The 15,651-nt window shown below is 35.3% G+C and overlaps 2 protein-coding genes across 3 annotated transcripts; both read right to left on the reverse strand.

The window, feature by feature from the left end:
• LOC18597591 (transcription factor DIVARICATA) lies at positions 748–3,430 on the reverse strand. 2 transcript variants are annotated; one of them, XM_018121913.1, is made up of 3 exons: positions 2,484–3,428; positions 2,132–2,390; positions 748–1,742 (listed from the first exon to the last, which is right to left on the reverse strand). In XM_018121913.1, exons 1-3 carry the CDS (start codon positions 2,560–2,562, stop codon positions 1,244–1,246), a joined length of 837 nt encoding a protein of 278 aa, XP_017977402.1. In that variant the 5' UTR covers positions 2,563–3,428; the 3' UTR covers positions 748–1,243. The 2 variants fall into 2 exon arrangements, with proteins under 2 accessions (XP_017977402.1, XP_017977401.1); XM_018121912.1 differs by having other exon boundaries at positions 2,132–3,430.
• LOC18597593 (laccase-4) lies at positions 10,120–12,980 on the reverse strand. The gene is made up of 6 exons (XM_018122272.1): positions 12,785–12,980; positions 12,209–12,360; positions 11,875–12,119; positions 11,618–11,746; positions 10,615–11,541; positions 10,120–10,507 (listed from the first exon to the last, which is right to left on the reverse strand). The coding sequence occupies exons 1-6, from the start codon at positions 12,869–12,871 to the stop codon at positions 10,377–10,379; spliced, it is 1,671 nt and encodes a 556-aa protein (XP_017977761.1). The 5' UTR covers positions 12,872–12,980; the 3' UTR covers positions 10,120–10,376.

A 15,651-nucleotide genomic window follows, 5' to 3' on the forward strand; every position in this document is an offset into this window, starting at 1 on the left:
CAGACTTCAGAATCATTAATCTAAGATTCCTTTAATGACCATGGAAAAAGGGGGTGTGAAGAATCAGAAGTCAAGTCAGTTTAGAAAGAAGAAGAGGAGAACAAAGGAGAAATAAAAAACACTCATGAAGAGAACAAAAGAAAGGTGGGATGAAGAATGAGATGCTTGAATTAGTGGTTCTTAGTCTAGACTGAGTCAAGGTTCTATTGCCAAAATCAGTCAACTGATTAAACTACCATTTGCTTTCTTTTTCTTTTTTGGCAATGAGGAAACTTCATTTATATTTGCCATTAAAATGTATCAAAGTGGTGGTAGCCTCTTCATCTATTATCAATTGGTTTTAAATTAGATGTCCGGCATAAGAATTTAACTAAATATAAACCCGAATTTGCCAAAAAGGCATCAGCATTAAGCACAGTCATGAAACCATATCATTAAAAAAGGCATGCATAATGACTCGGACTAAGCTACAGTTGACATGGCATATGTTGTCCAAATCAACTGCTTCTACTTTGCAGTCCCCTGTTGAAGCATAGAAGGTTTTCTGGATATTCCTTTACAGTATTTTTACATATGCCTTTACCCCTCCAGCCCTCCTTCAACCAGGAAGTAGATTGGTTTCATCTTTTAGACTTTTCTCTCCATATGATCTTTGCTTAGGACTGAATTTTGGTATATAGGTTTCAGAAATGGCTTATACATGCTTCACCACAATTCATAAGCAACAAGAAGATAAAGCCTGGTGGCTAAAAGACCAAAGAAAGATCCTTTTGATTTCTTCACTTTGTTCATGATGTGAACTTAATGTGAGGACAACATCACACTTGAAGCAAGTGAATCTGAATTATTGGAGTCCATTATCAAGTTTTAAGCCTTTAGTACAGGCTGTCATTTTGCAGAGGACTCTGACCCACATGGCGGCATTTATAGAACACACGCAATCAATCTGAGAATAAGTGGTGACAACCAGATGATGCAAACACACGAGGTAGAAGCAATAAAGGCCCAAGCTTTCATTGTAAATAAGCTTCCTTTTTTGGTTCAATGATCCAGAATTTTGAATGATAAAATCACAAAACGACCTAACTGATCTCTCTGTAGAGTGATAACTATGGACTAATTTGCATCATTCATCATATACACATGTGGCATGGACAAGGCTAGGTGACATCACTGTTAGGCTTGATCTTCATCTCTTTAATTAATATCCTTCAGAAATCTTCCACCACTTTCATCTATGAATTTACTGACGCTGCATTGACTGCATTTGGAAAAGAGTGTTGTAAGACCCAAATTGAGATCTGGGAAGAGTACCCCTTAGGAAATTTTGTTCATCCACCTTGGGTCCATATGAAGAAATCCCACAGAAAGGGGAAAGGAAGGCATTGCCACTCGTCTGGTTGAAAATCATAGCTGCTCCTTCGTTCTGTTGCTTCCACTCCAATAGCTCTTTAGTTACCCCGGCTACTTTTGGTTGCTGCTGTGCCTGCATGACTGCAGCAGAATTATTTGGAGACAATGGCTTGCTGTGATCTGGTGAGGAAGAAGGGGTATCGGGAACGTTAATTGTTGTGATATCATGGATACTGGACCTCCTCTTATCCTTCCCTCCAGTGAGCTGCCTGATGAAGTATTTTTGAGCATGACTCGCCACTTGAGTTGGCGTTCTAGTCGTCACGAAATTGCGTGATATGTTTCTCCAATCCCCTTTACCATACTTTTTAAGCCCCATTAGAAATTGCCTGTCATCAATCATCAAGTTGGAACATATCATGAGCTGCTAGAGGATGCTAAACCATTGAAAGTACAGAATCACACAGGCAAGAAAAGAGACATCCACAAACCAAACATGCATAGTGTCTACCAACTACATTGTCAACATTCACACAATTGCAAGGATCAATCAGAAACTGTCCATTCCTACCATAAATTTCAGATTGTTTATCTCTAAAACGTTTTACATCCATTGTCTTCCAGTCAACTAAAGCATACTCCGATTACAGGTTTAACTCTACAAATTTTACTTATACCAAACATAACTTGACATCCTAAAGACTGATTCATCCAATCATAATTAAAATGACATCCAAACTTGTCAGAGATATAATAATCAACAAATTGAAGCAATTACCTGTGCTCTTCTTCAGTCCATGGCACTCCTTTCTTCCTTTCTTGATCAGAAGGCCGAGTCCCCGCCCCTCTTTTTCCACCTGGAGTGTAATATTGTCTAAATCCATCAAAGCCCTGACTATCATTAACCCACTCCAATGTAAAAGAATCACTGCTATATCCAGGAATTGGTATTAACCCAGCTTCTATATCGCTAACATCCTCTTCCAATTCTCTGTACTGTTTGATCACATCCTCAACTGTTTTTCCAGGAATCATAGCTGCCACCATAAACCAGCGGTCAGGGGTGTCTTTATCATACAAAGCCAGAGCATTTTCAAAACACTTGTTCTCTTCAGGAGTCCATTTAGTACCTCTGCTCTCTTGAAACAACCAATTGGAAGTCTGTAAATAAGAGGCTGGAGATAAAACTTCAAGTCCCCGATTCATCATTTCTCTCTTTTTTTTATAGTTATGTAACTGCCAACAGTTGATTTGCCCGTACCAAAAAAAAGAAGAAGAAGACCTTTGCTTTTCTCCCTCTTTGAATGAAATGTTCAAAGAGAGAGAAAAACCAAGATAGAAAAATGCAGAGAAGTGGCTGTTTTAAATGGCCAAAGAAGTATCAAATCATGAAAGCATTGAAATGGAATCCGAGTACCCTTTTTTCACATAAGATTAAATTGAGGAATCTCCAAAAGATTAACTTTCCAAAACCCAAGGAAAATTCGAGAACTGAGTAGGAAAAATATAAAAGAAAAAAAGCAGATCTTGATGTATGTTGATGAAAAACCCTAGCAGATCCAAAATCACAAAAAACAACGAGAAAATCAATATACAGATCAAAATTCAAAAACCCAAATCATCGATTAAAAGACTTAAAGCTGAAAAAAAAAACACTAAAAATCAATGAAAGGAGGGGAAAAAAAACAAAAGAAAACAGAAGCAAAACAGAGAGCTTCCAGAGAATTGGAGTGTTAAAAAGTGGGGAAATGTTTCGCTTTTTCTTCTGTGCGTTTATATTCCCTTTGGAGGGTAAGCAAAAGCAAAGAGACTAAAGAGAGAGTGTGTGAAAGAAGTGTACAGAAATATGCCAACCCCATTGAGTTATATGTTGCAATGCTTACATCTATGAAACAGCGAATTTAGCAGAGTGTAAGGACAGAGAGAAACAGGAACGGGAGTGGTCAAAGCTGCTGAGTTGTGATTGGTGAAAACGGGGTTTTGTGGGCGCTGCTTCGGCCAAAGCAAAGCCCTTTTTCTATGCCAAAATGCTGTGTGGAAAGGGGTGGCCAATCGAAAGACGGAAAATGAAAGGGACAATGTGCAATTGGCTGGTTGGTGAATGGAAGTGGGTGCTGGGTTTTCTAGTCATTTTCTTTAAGAAGAGACCAGCCTTGGCCATGGTGCTCGGTGTTGACATTTAGCTGTAGCACGTGAGATGTTTGTCTCTTGTCATCGAAATTTGATAGTTGGTTTTATGTAAATTTTTTTGTTTTCAAAGCTTTGATTTGCACATACATTTTAGTATTTGCAAAGTTGGAAGGATATCGATCTTTCCCGCTCCTATACACACATATATTTATACATAAAACTCGAGATTTTATTTCATTAATATGATCAATTCTGCGCGTCCATACAAACACACAATTATATATTAAATTTAAGATTTCATTTAATATAATCAATCTTGTGCATCTATACATACACACATTTACATGTTAAATTCAAGATTTTAAATAAATTACAAAAATAGATAGCAAAATTGCTCTTCAAAAGATAATTTTGATTGCATTCCCACACACTTCTCTCTTTCTCTTACTTCCATCATCAATCATATATGTAAGAAGAGGCAGTTGATTGGAATTGTACATAGATCATTATCAGCACCAAACTTAGGTCTCCATCATTATTGGTGCTATAGATATCAATAAAGGAAGGAAGCAAAATCTTTAAGGTAAAAAATTCACATGCATAGGATTTGGTCAAGGCTTTTTTATTTGTTTATAGATTTTATTTACCTTTTTATACTTGTTTTTGTTTAAATGTTCATAATCAAATTGATAATCCATTACAACATATTATAACAGTCAAGTTAAGATTAGATTATATAAAAAATTAAATACAAAAAAAAGAGTTAATACTAGATATAGATGGAGTATATCTAGTAGGTGTAGTTAATTAATAGTCTTAATAGTCTATTAATTAATGGTTTTGTCCCCAAAACCATTATGAGTCTAGATATATAAAAAAAAAAGGTTTCATTATGAAAATGAGCCACAAAAATCATTGGTTTTGACCCCAGCTTGCAAATTTATATGATGTAAATTCTTTTTTGATTTCATTTAGTCAACTCATATTTAATGCTTTTTAGATCAGGGTAAGACCCTTTTTTGGGAAATTTTAGCATATGGTTTTATCTCTGCCACTGAGATTTTATATGTTAATCTTTCAATTTAATTATCCAAATAATGTATGATTAAGTATATGGTCTAAACTATAAGGATACTTACTTTTCATCTTTACTTAACAAAAAAAGATTATTATAATTATAAATGTGTATGAATATCGTGATCTAATCTTTCAAATTTATGTAGAGCTTAATGGCTTTATCTTTACCTAAATTGCCACATCTAAATGGCCAGACCTAAAAACCTAAAATAAATAGCATACAATAAATTATCAAATTAGCCATAATGTCAAAAATAGATTGAATAATTCGTCTACTCAAAGTTCAATTGGGAACAACACACCATCTTCCCATTGCCCCACTTATTTTTTATTTTTTTAATATAAAAATCGTATATATCTTCCATCCCTAAATGTTCGTTTTCTTATTTTGACCGAAATTAAAATAAAAAATATTGATTTTATATATTTTATATTAGAATTTTAAATTTTTTTATATAATATTGATGTTCTATAATTGTTTTAATATGAAAAAGAAAAACAAGTCATAAAAAATAAATTTATAATATAAAAAATAAGAGTATTACATGTCTAAATTAATTTTTTTTATTTTTTTGTTCGAAAATTATCAAATCCAACATAATTTATAAAGTTATTGGCTTAATGAACTTTGTAACTATTCAAAAAGCAAAAACAAGAAAAATCTTAGAATTATTAGGCCTCATTATTGAAAAGGAGCCTTTTCAAAAGAAAGGAAAAAAAAAAAGAAAGAAAGAGAAAAGGGACCAAAGAATCTGCTTGGAGAATGTTCCAAAGTTAATGGAGATGCTCTACCCTTGGCTTTGCTCAAGTAACAATTAGGGATGTTAATTTTTAAAATTACTCATAAATTAAATTAATTAATCACAGCAAGGATGGTTTAATAACCTCAAGCTAATGGAGAAAAAGAAAAATAAGGGAGATTTTCCCTTGTGCTAAAAAGCTATAAGTAAGATTAAGGTATTCTAAGATTGTCGTTACTTATACACAAAGTCCAAATCAAGACAATAGGTTAGGTAGCAAAACAATAATTAGAAAAGCAAGCAAAAAATCATTTCTTTTATCTACAAATATAAATTATTCTCGTCCGTCCCTTTTTCTTTATCCGTCTTTTCTTTTAATTTTTGAGATATTTCAAAGTAAAATCCGTTCTTTCCTTTTTAAACACTTAATATTTTAAATTTTCATAAAATATATCAAAATCAAAACTTTTATCTTAATTTCATAACATTTAGGGATGGTGGAAGTATTAGAAAAGGTGGGCATAAAGTTTGGTGATGATTTGTATTATATTTGTCTAATATTCCCCTTTTTTTTGGTATTCAATTAAGAAAAAAATGGGTTGCTTTCACTTGTTTTATATATATAATATATAAATGTCAAATTAGAGAGAAATATTGGTGCTTACATCAATTTACAGCCTGTTCAAGTGATTAATTTATTTACAAACTCACCAAAATAAAGTGTTGAAATATAATTTTTTTTAATTAAAAAACCCAAAATATCCCTATCATAAAAATATATATGCTTCCATCAACTTTGCTAGGTCCCATTTTGAGTGCAAAATACTAATTGGCAAGTCAATGACTTGGATAGGCTCCTCCCGCCATCCCTTAATTTATGATGATAGTCTCTTTCACATACACACCCAAATCCATCAGTTCTAGCCGTACAATTTGAAATACTAACATTTAATTTACAACTAAATAAATAAATCACTCAAACCGATATTATCGAATTTGGGTTTTGAAAAAAAATGAATTCGAACTTTAATTAGGCTTCATCGACCTTATTTTATATTACAAAAATTACAAATCACTGCATCAAATTTGATTTGATTTAGGACTGCATATTTTTTTATAATATTTTTATAAATTTGATTATATTATAAATATAAAGATTACATACACTAATGAAGATTACATTTTTAATATTACTATTAAATATGAAAGAAACTTACAACTCAAAATCTAAATAACTGTATTTTTTAAGATTTCATTGTATAAAAAGATATATTATTTTTAAAAATATGATTAAAATTCAAAATTATTAACTAATTCAATATAATTTTAACATTCGATTGTTATATTAATTTAAATGAAATTAATTTTCACTTGATCACAAAAGATGGGGGAAGGACACACATGCAGGATACTACCCTACAAATGAATTGTCATTTTTTTTATATAAATAAAAAATAATTTCCAAAGTTATTGTCTACCACTCAGCCCCTCTTCCCTCTTAAGGGTTTTTAATATGGAGCTGTTGGGAATGATAATGACTGCTTGAACGATTTAGGAGTCTTTCCATTTATGGAAAGATTCCTCTTCTTTATTATAGTAAGATTTGTACAAATTTGGTACGTGGCTAACCTTTTCTCTTTTCATTTTTTTTAATTTTTCTTTTGCTTTTTAAATATTTATATTTTTAATTTTTTTTTTATGTGCATTGCCTTAGCTCATGTGGTTGTCTGCGCAAAGCAAGGGAATTCAACAATGCCAGGTGGGGGGGAGCTCCCATCATTTGTACCTTTCATGCGGAAGAATTTAATAAGAAAGATTGGTAATTAGTGATTAAATTGTTAATCAAAGTTACTTTTCTCTTACATTAAATCCAAACGAAGCTATTGTTTAATTAAGTTTTTAGCACAAGAGATAAGCATTTGATTTTAAAAATTGGTATTAGAGTGAGACTGCAGGTTCAACCCCCAGGTTATTACTGGGGGAGACTATTGGTTATGGGACCAGCAATCATTCTTTGAGTTGATCATCGATCGTATGGGTGATTGAGGATGGAGAACGTGACTAGCCAACTCACGATGCTATACTGACGCAGTCTCTCACGTCCATCAGTCACTTAGTGCGAGGTTCTGCGCTGCTAATGCTTAAGAAAATTAAGTTACACTTCTGCCATAAGCTTATGCTTTTCAGCACAAGTGATAAGTGCTTGATCCTGAAGACTAGTGTGCAGTTTATGACATTTATATGATAAAATCTGAATCTTGTAAAGAAGTTTATAAAATGTTGGAAGGTAACTTAAAACGATAAAACGAGCCGAAAAGATAAATGAATGATCAGCAAGCCGAATTAATGATGAAACAGTGAAAGGAAAGAGTTTGAGAGATTTTCCAGGAAAATAAGATAAGGTTTCTAACTTAGGAATCCAAGATCAAAAAGAGGAATGGGGAATGGGGGAATTCGAGTTTACAATTATCACCTATTGTTTTTTAGGGTTTAAAGTTCTGAAAGGTCAAAATATTTATGGTGTGGGGGGGGGGAATCCAGGCTGATGTAGTGCAGGTAGATTGGTCCCCGGTCCTTTGGTAATTGGAAAACCACAGATTGGTCCCCATTTCCTCATCGGAATGAGGCTGGCTTTGGTTATTCTTTACTGCAGAAGCTCAATTATCCATGCCAAATGCTAGAATTTATGTCCAATTAAAGGTTGCCAACATAGCATATTGTTCAGAAAAAATATAAATACAAAGTAATGTGGGAAATCTCAATGGGTTTTGTTCTTATTCCAGACAGAAAACTCTTGTTTATATTTCCAGTGATTATAATTTTTCTGATGCTGTATTGTTTTTGGATAACTTTATACTGTTAAATTATAAAAATATTTTTAAAATTAAATAAATCAATTATCATTAAAGTAAAATAACTGAAAATTATTTATAAAACATCATAAATTTGTTTAAATTATTAATTTATTAAAACAACAAAAAGGCTTTTTCAATTAGAAATGACAGCTAAAAGTCCTAAGCTGAATAATTGAGCTGATGGGAGGTCAGCATCAAAAGTCCCATCCCATTTCCTCCCACTAAGGCACCATCCCAAGCAGTGACTTACTGATTTTTATTTTTTTTTATTTCCCCTGCTTCTTCTTGTTCTTTTGTTTGTGCTTTAACCAGGGGGAGATTGAGACAATGTTGTAGAAGATATTTGTAATGTAAAGTTCATGCGACATTTTTTTCAACTTTTTTTTTTGTCAATTCATATGAATTTTTTTCCCTATCATGTCATATATTTGATCATGTCTTTGACAATTGGGAGGTAGAATTCATGGCCTTGGTAGTGATTAAGGCATGTTTTCAATAATTGGAAGATATAAACAAAGTATTATTGTTCATAGACAATACTTTTAGGGTAGAATTTAATTCTTGTGGGAACTAAATTTGACTGTTTAACATGATTTAACTAATCACTTTGAAGATTGATTGAATATAGAAGAAGAATTATACATATTTTATAAATTATAAATTTTACTGCAGAATGTGGATATTGTTCTAATTATGAAATTAAGATTGTGTTTTTAGGTAAATATTAAATTATTTACTTTTGTTTTCAACAAAGTCGACCAATTGCATGACTAATTAGTTATTGAACCTAAGAAGCAAACAGAGTTTCGTGAATTTTTAGGTCTAAAATCCTCCAAGAATTTCCACAAACACAATGAAATAAACAGGCCATATCCGCCGTTTTTCCTACTTGGTTCTTGAATTGATGGTCGACTAATGGGCTTTTTCAGATGAAAATTTTAAGGGAAAGGTGCAGCCCAAGGCCGAGGCTATGCATAGCCATAGCCCACAGACAGGCCGAAGCTTCAATGCTATCAGAAACACCACTCACCCTGTAAAGTTGGCAACTTGATAAGATCATGTACAACCAATCCTGGGAACTGTTGGCTAACTTGTTAATTACAGATTGAGTAATTCTTCCGCAATTTCGTCTCCTGCATTAAAAAATTCCAGGGTCTCCATGTAATTATGAGCATCATGCACGGAAGGACTTCCCTTGATGAGAAGATTCTTAGTTCTCAGGGTTCCAGGATCGTACAGAAAACATTGGAATTCCGACCTGCCATGGTTTTATCATTGGTAAATAGTTTAGTCCAAGACTCGTAAACTCCATATTCACAAACAATGACAGAAAGTGATTCCCTTATCAGAGCAATTTCTCTGTCCTTTCCATGGTCTAATCCATTGAAATCAGGCAACTTTATCCTTTCAAACACCTCCTCACCCTTGTTGAATGAGACTATATATTGACGATTTAAATCTTCCATCCAGTGAAAGCCAAATGCCCTGGATGAATACTAGCTTATCGAACAGGGTACCTCGGGGTCAAAAGTTTTCTCCAGGAATTTGTACTTCGCTTGTAAACTTCAACTTGGGCTGTCAGTTTGCTTGGATCATCAAAAAAAAAAAAAACCAATGCTGAAACCAAATCCAAGACAAACATTAAGAACAGGATCGTTGCGTGTTCCATCTGATTGTGTGAATCATCTTAAGTTCATTCTTTGAGCCACAGGCTAAAGAAACCTGGGTGAGTTCTTCACCCAAGATGGGATGACCATTACTCTGCTTTCTCTGAAGGGCATTTGGCATCATCCATCGTTTGAATGAACCTTGCCATGGAGTCATATTAATGGATGGAAGGAATGCCATTGCGATACATGAAAGAGTACTGCGGCTCGCATACTTATTTTGGGTTGCATAAAAGATCTCAGACAGGAAGTTTCCATTGCATACTTGCTGTACCTTGTTTACGTTACTTGTTTAGATGTTTGAATTTGAGTAAGATTGTGATTTCATTCCCAAAAAAAAAAATGCATATACAAATGTTATTCAAGCACGCTTGAGTAAATTCTGTCAATTACCCAAGAAACAAATTCAATCTCAACTTTTGCTTTGCTTATTAAATAAAATAGCTCCAGTCTCATGGTGTCTTTCTTCTCCATGGGAGACTCTTTTTCCCCTTCTTTCCACGTCTCTTTTTCGATGTGGAAATCTTTGTGCTAGTGGAGATAGTCCCCCTGGTTTAACATTTTGGAAGATCACTTGGAGGAGGAAGAAGCGACTGATTAGGACCTTTTCCATTGTCCACCAAGAATGCCATCTTAAGCCCCCATGTTGTATGCACTTCCAAATGGCAGTGCAGGAACCAAACTCCTGAAAATTCGCAAAAGAAACAGGACCAAATAGAAGAAATTGAGATCAGACAGAAGTTCATGGATGAAGAGAAAGGGAAAACAACAAAAAGAACATTGTTAATGTACCTGGGTTATCAGCACGGAATCTGATAGCTACCCATCCACCAGATGGTACCCCAATTGTGTTCCTCTCTACAGGATCAACAAGATTAAAATTCTGAGGATCCGTTTTTGGATTATAGTTCCCAAGTCCTCTACCAACGGCGAAGAAATTGAATCCATGCAAGTGGATTGGGTGGTTCTCCGGGGCTATGATCCCAGTATCTTGCAAAACAAGTTGAACTGTAGAGTTATAAGCCAGTCTGAAAACCTTTGTCCCATTTGTTGTCTGCAAATTTGTTGGTGGCGTTCCAGAGTAATTAAACACGTTTGGTGGGTTTGCAGGGAAATCAGTGGTGAAAACCCCACTGATGTTGAAGAAATGTGCTTGAAGTAAGGCTGTGGTAGGCATGACAAATGTCACATTGTTAATTGAAGCTACCGCCCTGCTGCCATTACCTGCTTTGCAAGTAGGACAAGGGTTAATACCCAGTCCAACAGTGAAGAAAAGATTGTGATCAATACTTTGTGGGACTAAGGCAGGATATTGTTTGGAATTGAGGGCACGAAGGGAGTTTATAAAGTTGTTGGCAACTGGAGTGGCATTTTTTGGTGGTAGGCTAGTGAGAGTCGTAGGGGTATTGGCAAGTGTGCCTGAGTAGTGCAACGTTGCTGTTGCAGTCAGGTTATCCACTGCAATTGGAGCGTCCATAAAAGGTGACGCAGCAACCAGGTACTTGCCAGAACTTTTATCAGCAGAGACAAGGACGTTGGTGGTTTGCCCTGGGGCAATTATAACTGTTTTAGTTTTGAACGGTTTAACATACGTGGCGTCAACTTCCACAACAGTCAGCTTGTGCCCGGCAATTTTGAAGAAGAGCTCTTCATTGAGTGCAGCATTGATGAGGCGTAGCAGATAGGTCTTGCCGTTTTCAACTGGCAATGTGAAACCTCCTGCGTTTCATTGTAACAAATTCTACATCAAATATCTTTACACGACTTTGAGAGAAGAGAAAGGGGAGGGAAGTACCCTGCGAAGGACAACTCGAGACGGGTCCTGTATGGCCATTTATGGTGTGAGCGTCTGAGACATTTGGAGCCAATCCAGACTTGAGTGCTTCATTGATCACAGCTTCAGTGTCTGATTTCCACCACTCAGCTGGCAGTTAACCATTGAGTTAGATTAACTCCAACTTGTGCAAGTTTGAATAATTAAGCAGACCATAGAAATTAGGTGCTAATCACTGGCAGGAAGGCACACATCAATGAACTAAAATTTGAGCTCACCTAATATAACAATTACTTCTTTGTGGGGTTTTGGGAATGGATAAGGCACACCGCGCTTAGGCAAGATAACAATGGCGCCATGGACTGTGGACCTTAGCCAGAGAATATGGGCATGCCAAAGCAGTGTGCCTCTTTGGCCTGTGATGGTAAAGTTATATACATAGCTTTGACCTGTCGGGATTGGACACTGTGTAATGTATGCAGGCCCATCCGCCCAACCTGTTCGGAGCTGCCTGACACCATGCCTGCAAATTAAGTGAACAATCAAATGAAAACAAGGGTCCATTCTGTGCTCGATCTTTGCAGGGATAAAAACAGGGATTTGGGTTCTCACCAGTGTATGGAAACATTGTATTTGACATGGTTGACGACTTTGACAAGCACTGTATCGCCTTCCCTGGCGTATAAAGTTGGCCCTGGGAACTTACCATTGACGGTGACAATGGGCTTGCTTGAACATAATCTAGTTTTGTTCTTCAGTACCACCTGCGCATGTTACAATACCTCAAGCTCACTTACTAGGTAAATGAAATTTACCGTCAATGCACTCATGCATTTGTTTGTTTGTTTGAAGTGGGGGTTGATTCTAAATATCCTAGTTAGAAATGATTATTGCTTGCTCTAAAATTTTACAACAGAACCATAAAAAAGGAAGAAAATAGAAAGTTGCTACTGAAACTGAACCACTTATTTTAAGTTGGATATATGATTTTTCCTAGGCAAGCAAACATCAGATAATATGCATGTACGTATATACGTATGAAGAGATGGTTTATGTGGAAAATCAACCATGTCAAGAGAGAAAAAGGTTCTCATATTTTTACTGCTGCAGAGTGTAGACCACTGCTTTTCAGTCAAGGTGGCTCCAAACCAAAAACATGTGGTCAAAACAATTAAATAATGCACTTACATCAAACTTGTAGTTCCGGACAGTACAGTCGACAAGAACCGGAAAGAGGCATGCAACAAGAACTAAACCTCGAACCCAGGAGCCCATTTTCTCCCCTTTTCGATTTGTCTTTCTCCTTCTCTCTCTCTTTCCCTCTCTCTTTTATTATTGTTTGATCACTTAGCTCCCCCCAGCCTTGTTGCAGTCATGTATGACTCCCTACCCCACCCTTTTAAAGGGTGATGATCATGGAGCAATTGCTCCCAAGTCGTTTTTCCTTGGTTAGGTGGATTGAATGAATGTATCCTTTAGAAACAAGAATTATTGACGAATACCTAGGGGTTCTCCCATGATTTCTTGCATTACACATAAAGTTGTTTTTCAGGGACCAAATCATAATTAGAAGCGAAGTTACTAAACCTCTTAATACCATTTCCAGTTAATTACAAACTTAATCAGAAATTTGGTTTGGTTGGAATTTATGGTCCATGATTCACCTTTTGGACCACCTTTTAGCTATTCATCTCCAAGACACAATATTGTCTGATAAATCTTTTGTCCCACTTGAGTACTCTTTACTTGAATCATTTAACACGGAAAAGATTGAAATGGGAAGAACTAGGCCGATCTGGTCAAGTCAGAAGGAACAATTCTGAAGATTGATTCAACTTTAATTTATTACAAGGTACAAAGAAAAGCTTTCTGTAGCATAAGGATTGGAGACTATGGTGCAAGCTGCACAAGTAACACTTAAACATCAATACTTACTACTAGCATTTTCCTTAAAAAAACGAAAAGGTAGTAGAAAGACACATCACCATTTTCAAGCCGTCGTGGGACAAAGATCAGCCAGGAAAACCATCAGTTAGCAGAAAGGTGTGGTCCGTCACCATGTTCCTTCGAGGTTTTAGACAAAGATTAAGCTCCACGAAAATGAATTTGACGTTGCAACTCTCGGGGAAACACAGGAGTATTTTGGTCCAATGCTGCTGCTTTCTTTCCCAGTTGACCCCAACTTTTTCCACTGGTATCAATGTTAGGTTTGGGGGTTGGATCCTAAACAACATCAAACACAACGCCTGGTGATTGTGGCGTCGCAGCCTTTCCTTTAATTCTTCTTTTAACAAAAGCCTGAATGCATGTTTTCAATCCTAGACAGATTATTTGGTCTCACTCAAGAATTAAGACGTGCAATCTAATAATAAATGAGTTTTGAATGAGTTTAAATTGATATTATTAGAATTCGAACATTTAGCTCAATGATTGACGAAGTTTAAAAAGCAGGATTAAAAGGAAAACAAATCAAATTTGAGCTTAGTTACACTAATTTGTCAAGCAAGAGATTTCCGATTCAAATTTTTGACTATCAATGATTTAAGATTGCTTAATTACATGTTGTGTAGAAGGAAAGTAGGTGGAAGCTACGTAGGAAGAAGAATACAGGGCAGCTAGCATGGCAATCCGATGCTATCTTTTCAACCATAATAATAAATGGTTGAGAAATACCTTTCATGTTCTCCATCAGATGCCAACCCAACATAGAGTATAATTGCTTGATTGAAAGCTAAGACTAAACCAAACGAGAGCAAGTAACAAACTCCACCCCTCCTCCCCCTCCCACTCCTACTCCCACTCCCACACCATTGTATCCAAATCTGCCTTCCTCTCTCCTTCTAAATGTTTTCCAAAGCCAATTGGGTAATAGCTGTTAAATTGGTTGATTACTCATTTGAAGCCAAATAACCATTAAAGTCAAAGGTTAGCTGCCAGATTATGATGAACTCGTTTGGAAATGAGTCCAAATCACGCCTAGTCTAAGGTTGACGCCACGTGAAAAATCTTTAATCTTAGTCCAAAATTGAAAAAAAAAAAACAGTAAAACCAGTTTCCCATTTTGACTCTTAAGTCTTTCCTGGCCAAAAGGGTAGATTTTGTTTCACTCTCAGAGCTTGATTAAGCCTTGATCAGGATAGGTTTTTTTTCATAGCTTTGGCTAATTGTTTATGGACGCCATGAACATGCAAGACAGAGTTATCAGGCTTTATTTGCTTAGCATGTAAGAAATTAGAACATTTGTCTTGCGTGGTTGACCATGTTGGCAGCGACATTGTAAGTGAAGGTGGAGAGGAGCTGTCAGGAAGAACCCTTGGAGTTCACTTTGTCATTGTCAGGCGCCATTAACCGATTGATTTGAGATTTAATCTTTTTTAAAATCAAATTTCATTCCCAATTTGTATTATGGAAGAGAACTTATAAGGAAACATGCTTGGTGAGATATGAAAATTACAAAGAGGACTTTCAAGATTCATATAGCAAATTTAAATAAGAATTTGTATTACATACATAGTTAATGTGCAATATCACTAGATTATGCATAGAATCGACACACTGACAGTGTATTATTATATATAAATTCTTTAAACAAATAGGGAAAGTCATCTAACATAATAAAAGAAAATAGAAAAAGTCTGTACAACTAATTAGATTGGTTCAGGGAGTGGTTCCCAAGATTTGTAGCAAGAAAAGGTGAGAATGCTCATAATCAAAGCCATGTCTAGATGGGCTTTTTATGGGCATAAATATCTTTTGGACCCGTTCTAATGGACCTGAACCAAAAGCCAACCCACTATTTTCTATAGGCAAAACAACACTATTGGTAGGAAGATGATTTACATATTTTAATCTTATTTAGAAAAAAAGAAAAAGAAAGGAAAAGGAAGAGAAAGATAGGTTAAATAACATTAACCATAGAAGTTTATTTCTCCATCTGAAATGAGTAAAATTTTAACTTTTGAGTCTTCATACCATGGAGAAAGAAAGTTTGTTTTGTTTTTTTTTTTTTTTTTTTACTTTTTGATAGAAATGGAAAGAGAAAGTATTAATTGCAA

Source organism: Theobroma cacao, chromosome 5, assembly GCF_000208745.1.
Source record: "Theobroma cacao cultivar B97-61/B2 chromosome 5, Criollo_cocoa_genome_V2, whole genome shotgun sequence".
NCBI classification, from domain to species: Eukaryota; Viridiplantae; Streptophyta; class Magnoliopsida; order Malvales; family Malvaceae; genus Theobroma; species Theobroma cacao.

Bases quoted from the DNA above. Each gene is read 5' to 3' on its own strand.
- LOC18597593 (XM_018122272.1), bottom strand. From the start codon at position 12,871: ATGGGCTCCTGGGTTCGAGGTTTAGTTCTTGTTGCATGCCTCTTTCCG. The intron at 12,361-12,784 runs GTAAGTGCATTA...TAACATGCGCAG, and splicing joins TCCGGAACTACAAGTTTGAT to GTGGTACTGAAGAACAAAAC. The intron at 10,508-10,614 runs GTACATTAACAA...GCGAATTTTCAG, and splicing joins ATTCCGTGCTGATAACCCAG to GAGTTTGGTTCCTGCACTGC.
- LOC18597591 (XM_018121912.1), bottom strand. From the start codon at position 2,562: ATGATGAATCGGGGACTTGAAGTTTTATCTCCAGCCTCTTATTTACAG. The intron at 1,743-2,131 runs GTAATTGCTTCA...GATTGATGACAG, and splicing joins TGGACTGAAGAAGAGCACAG to GCAATTTCTAATGGGGCTTA.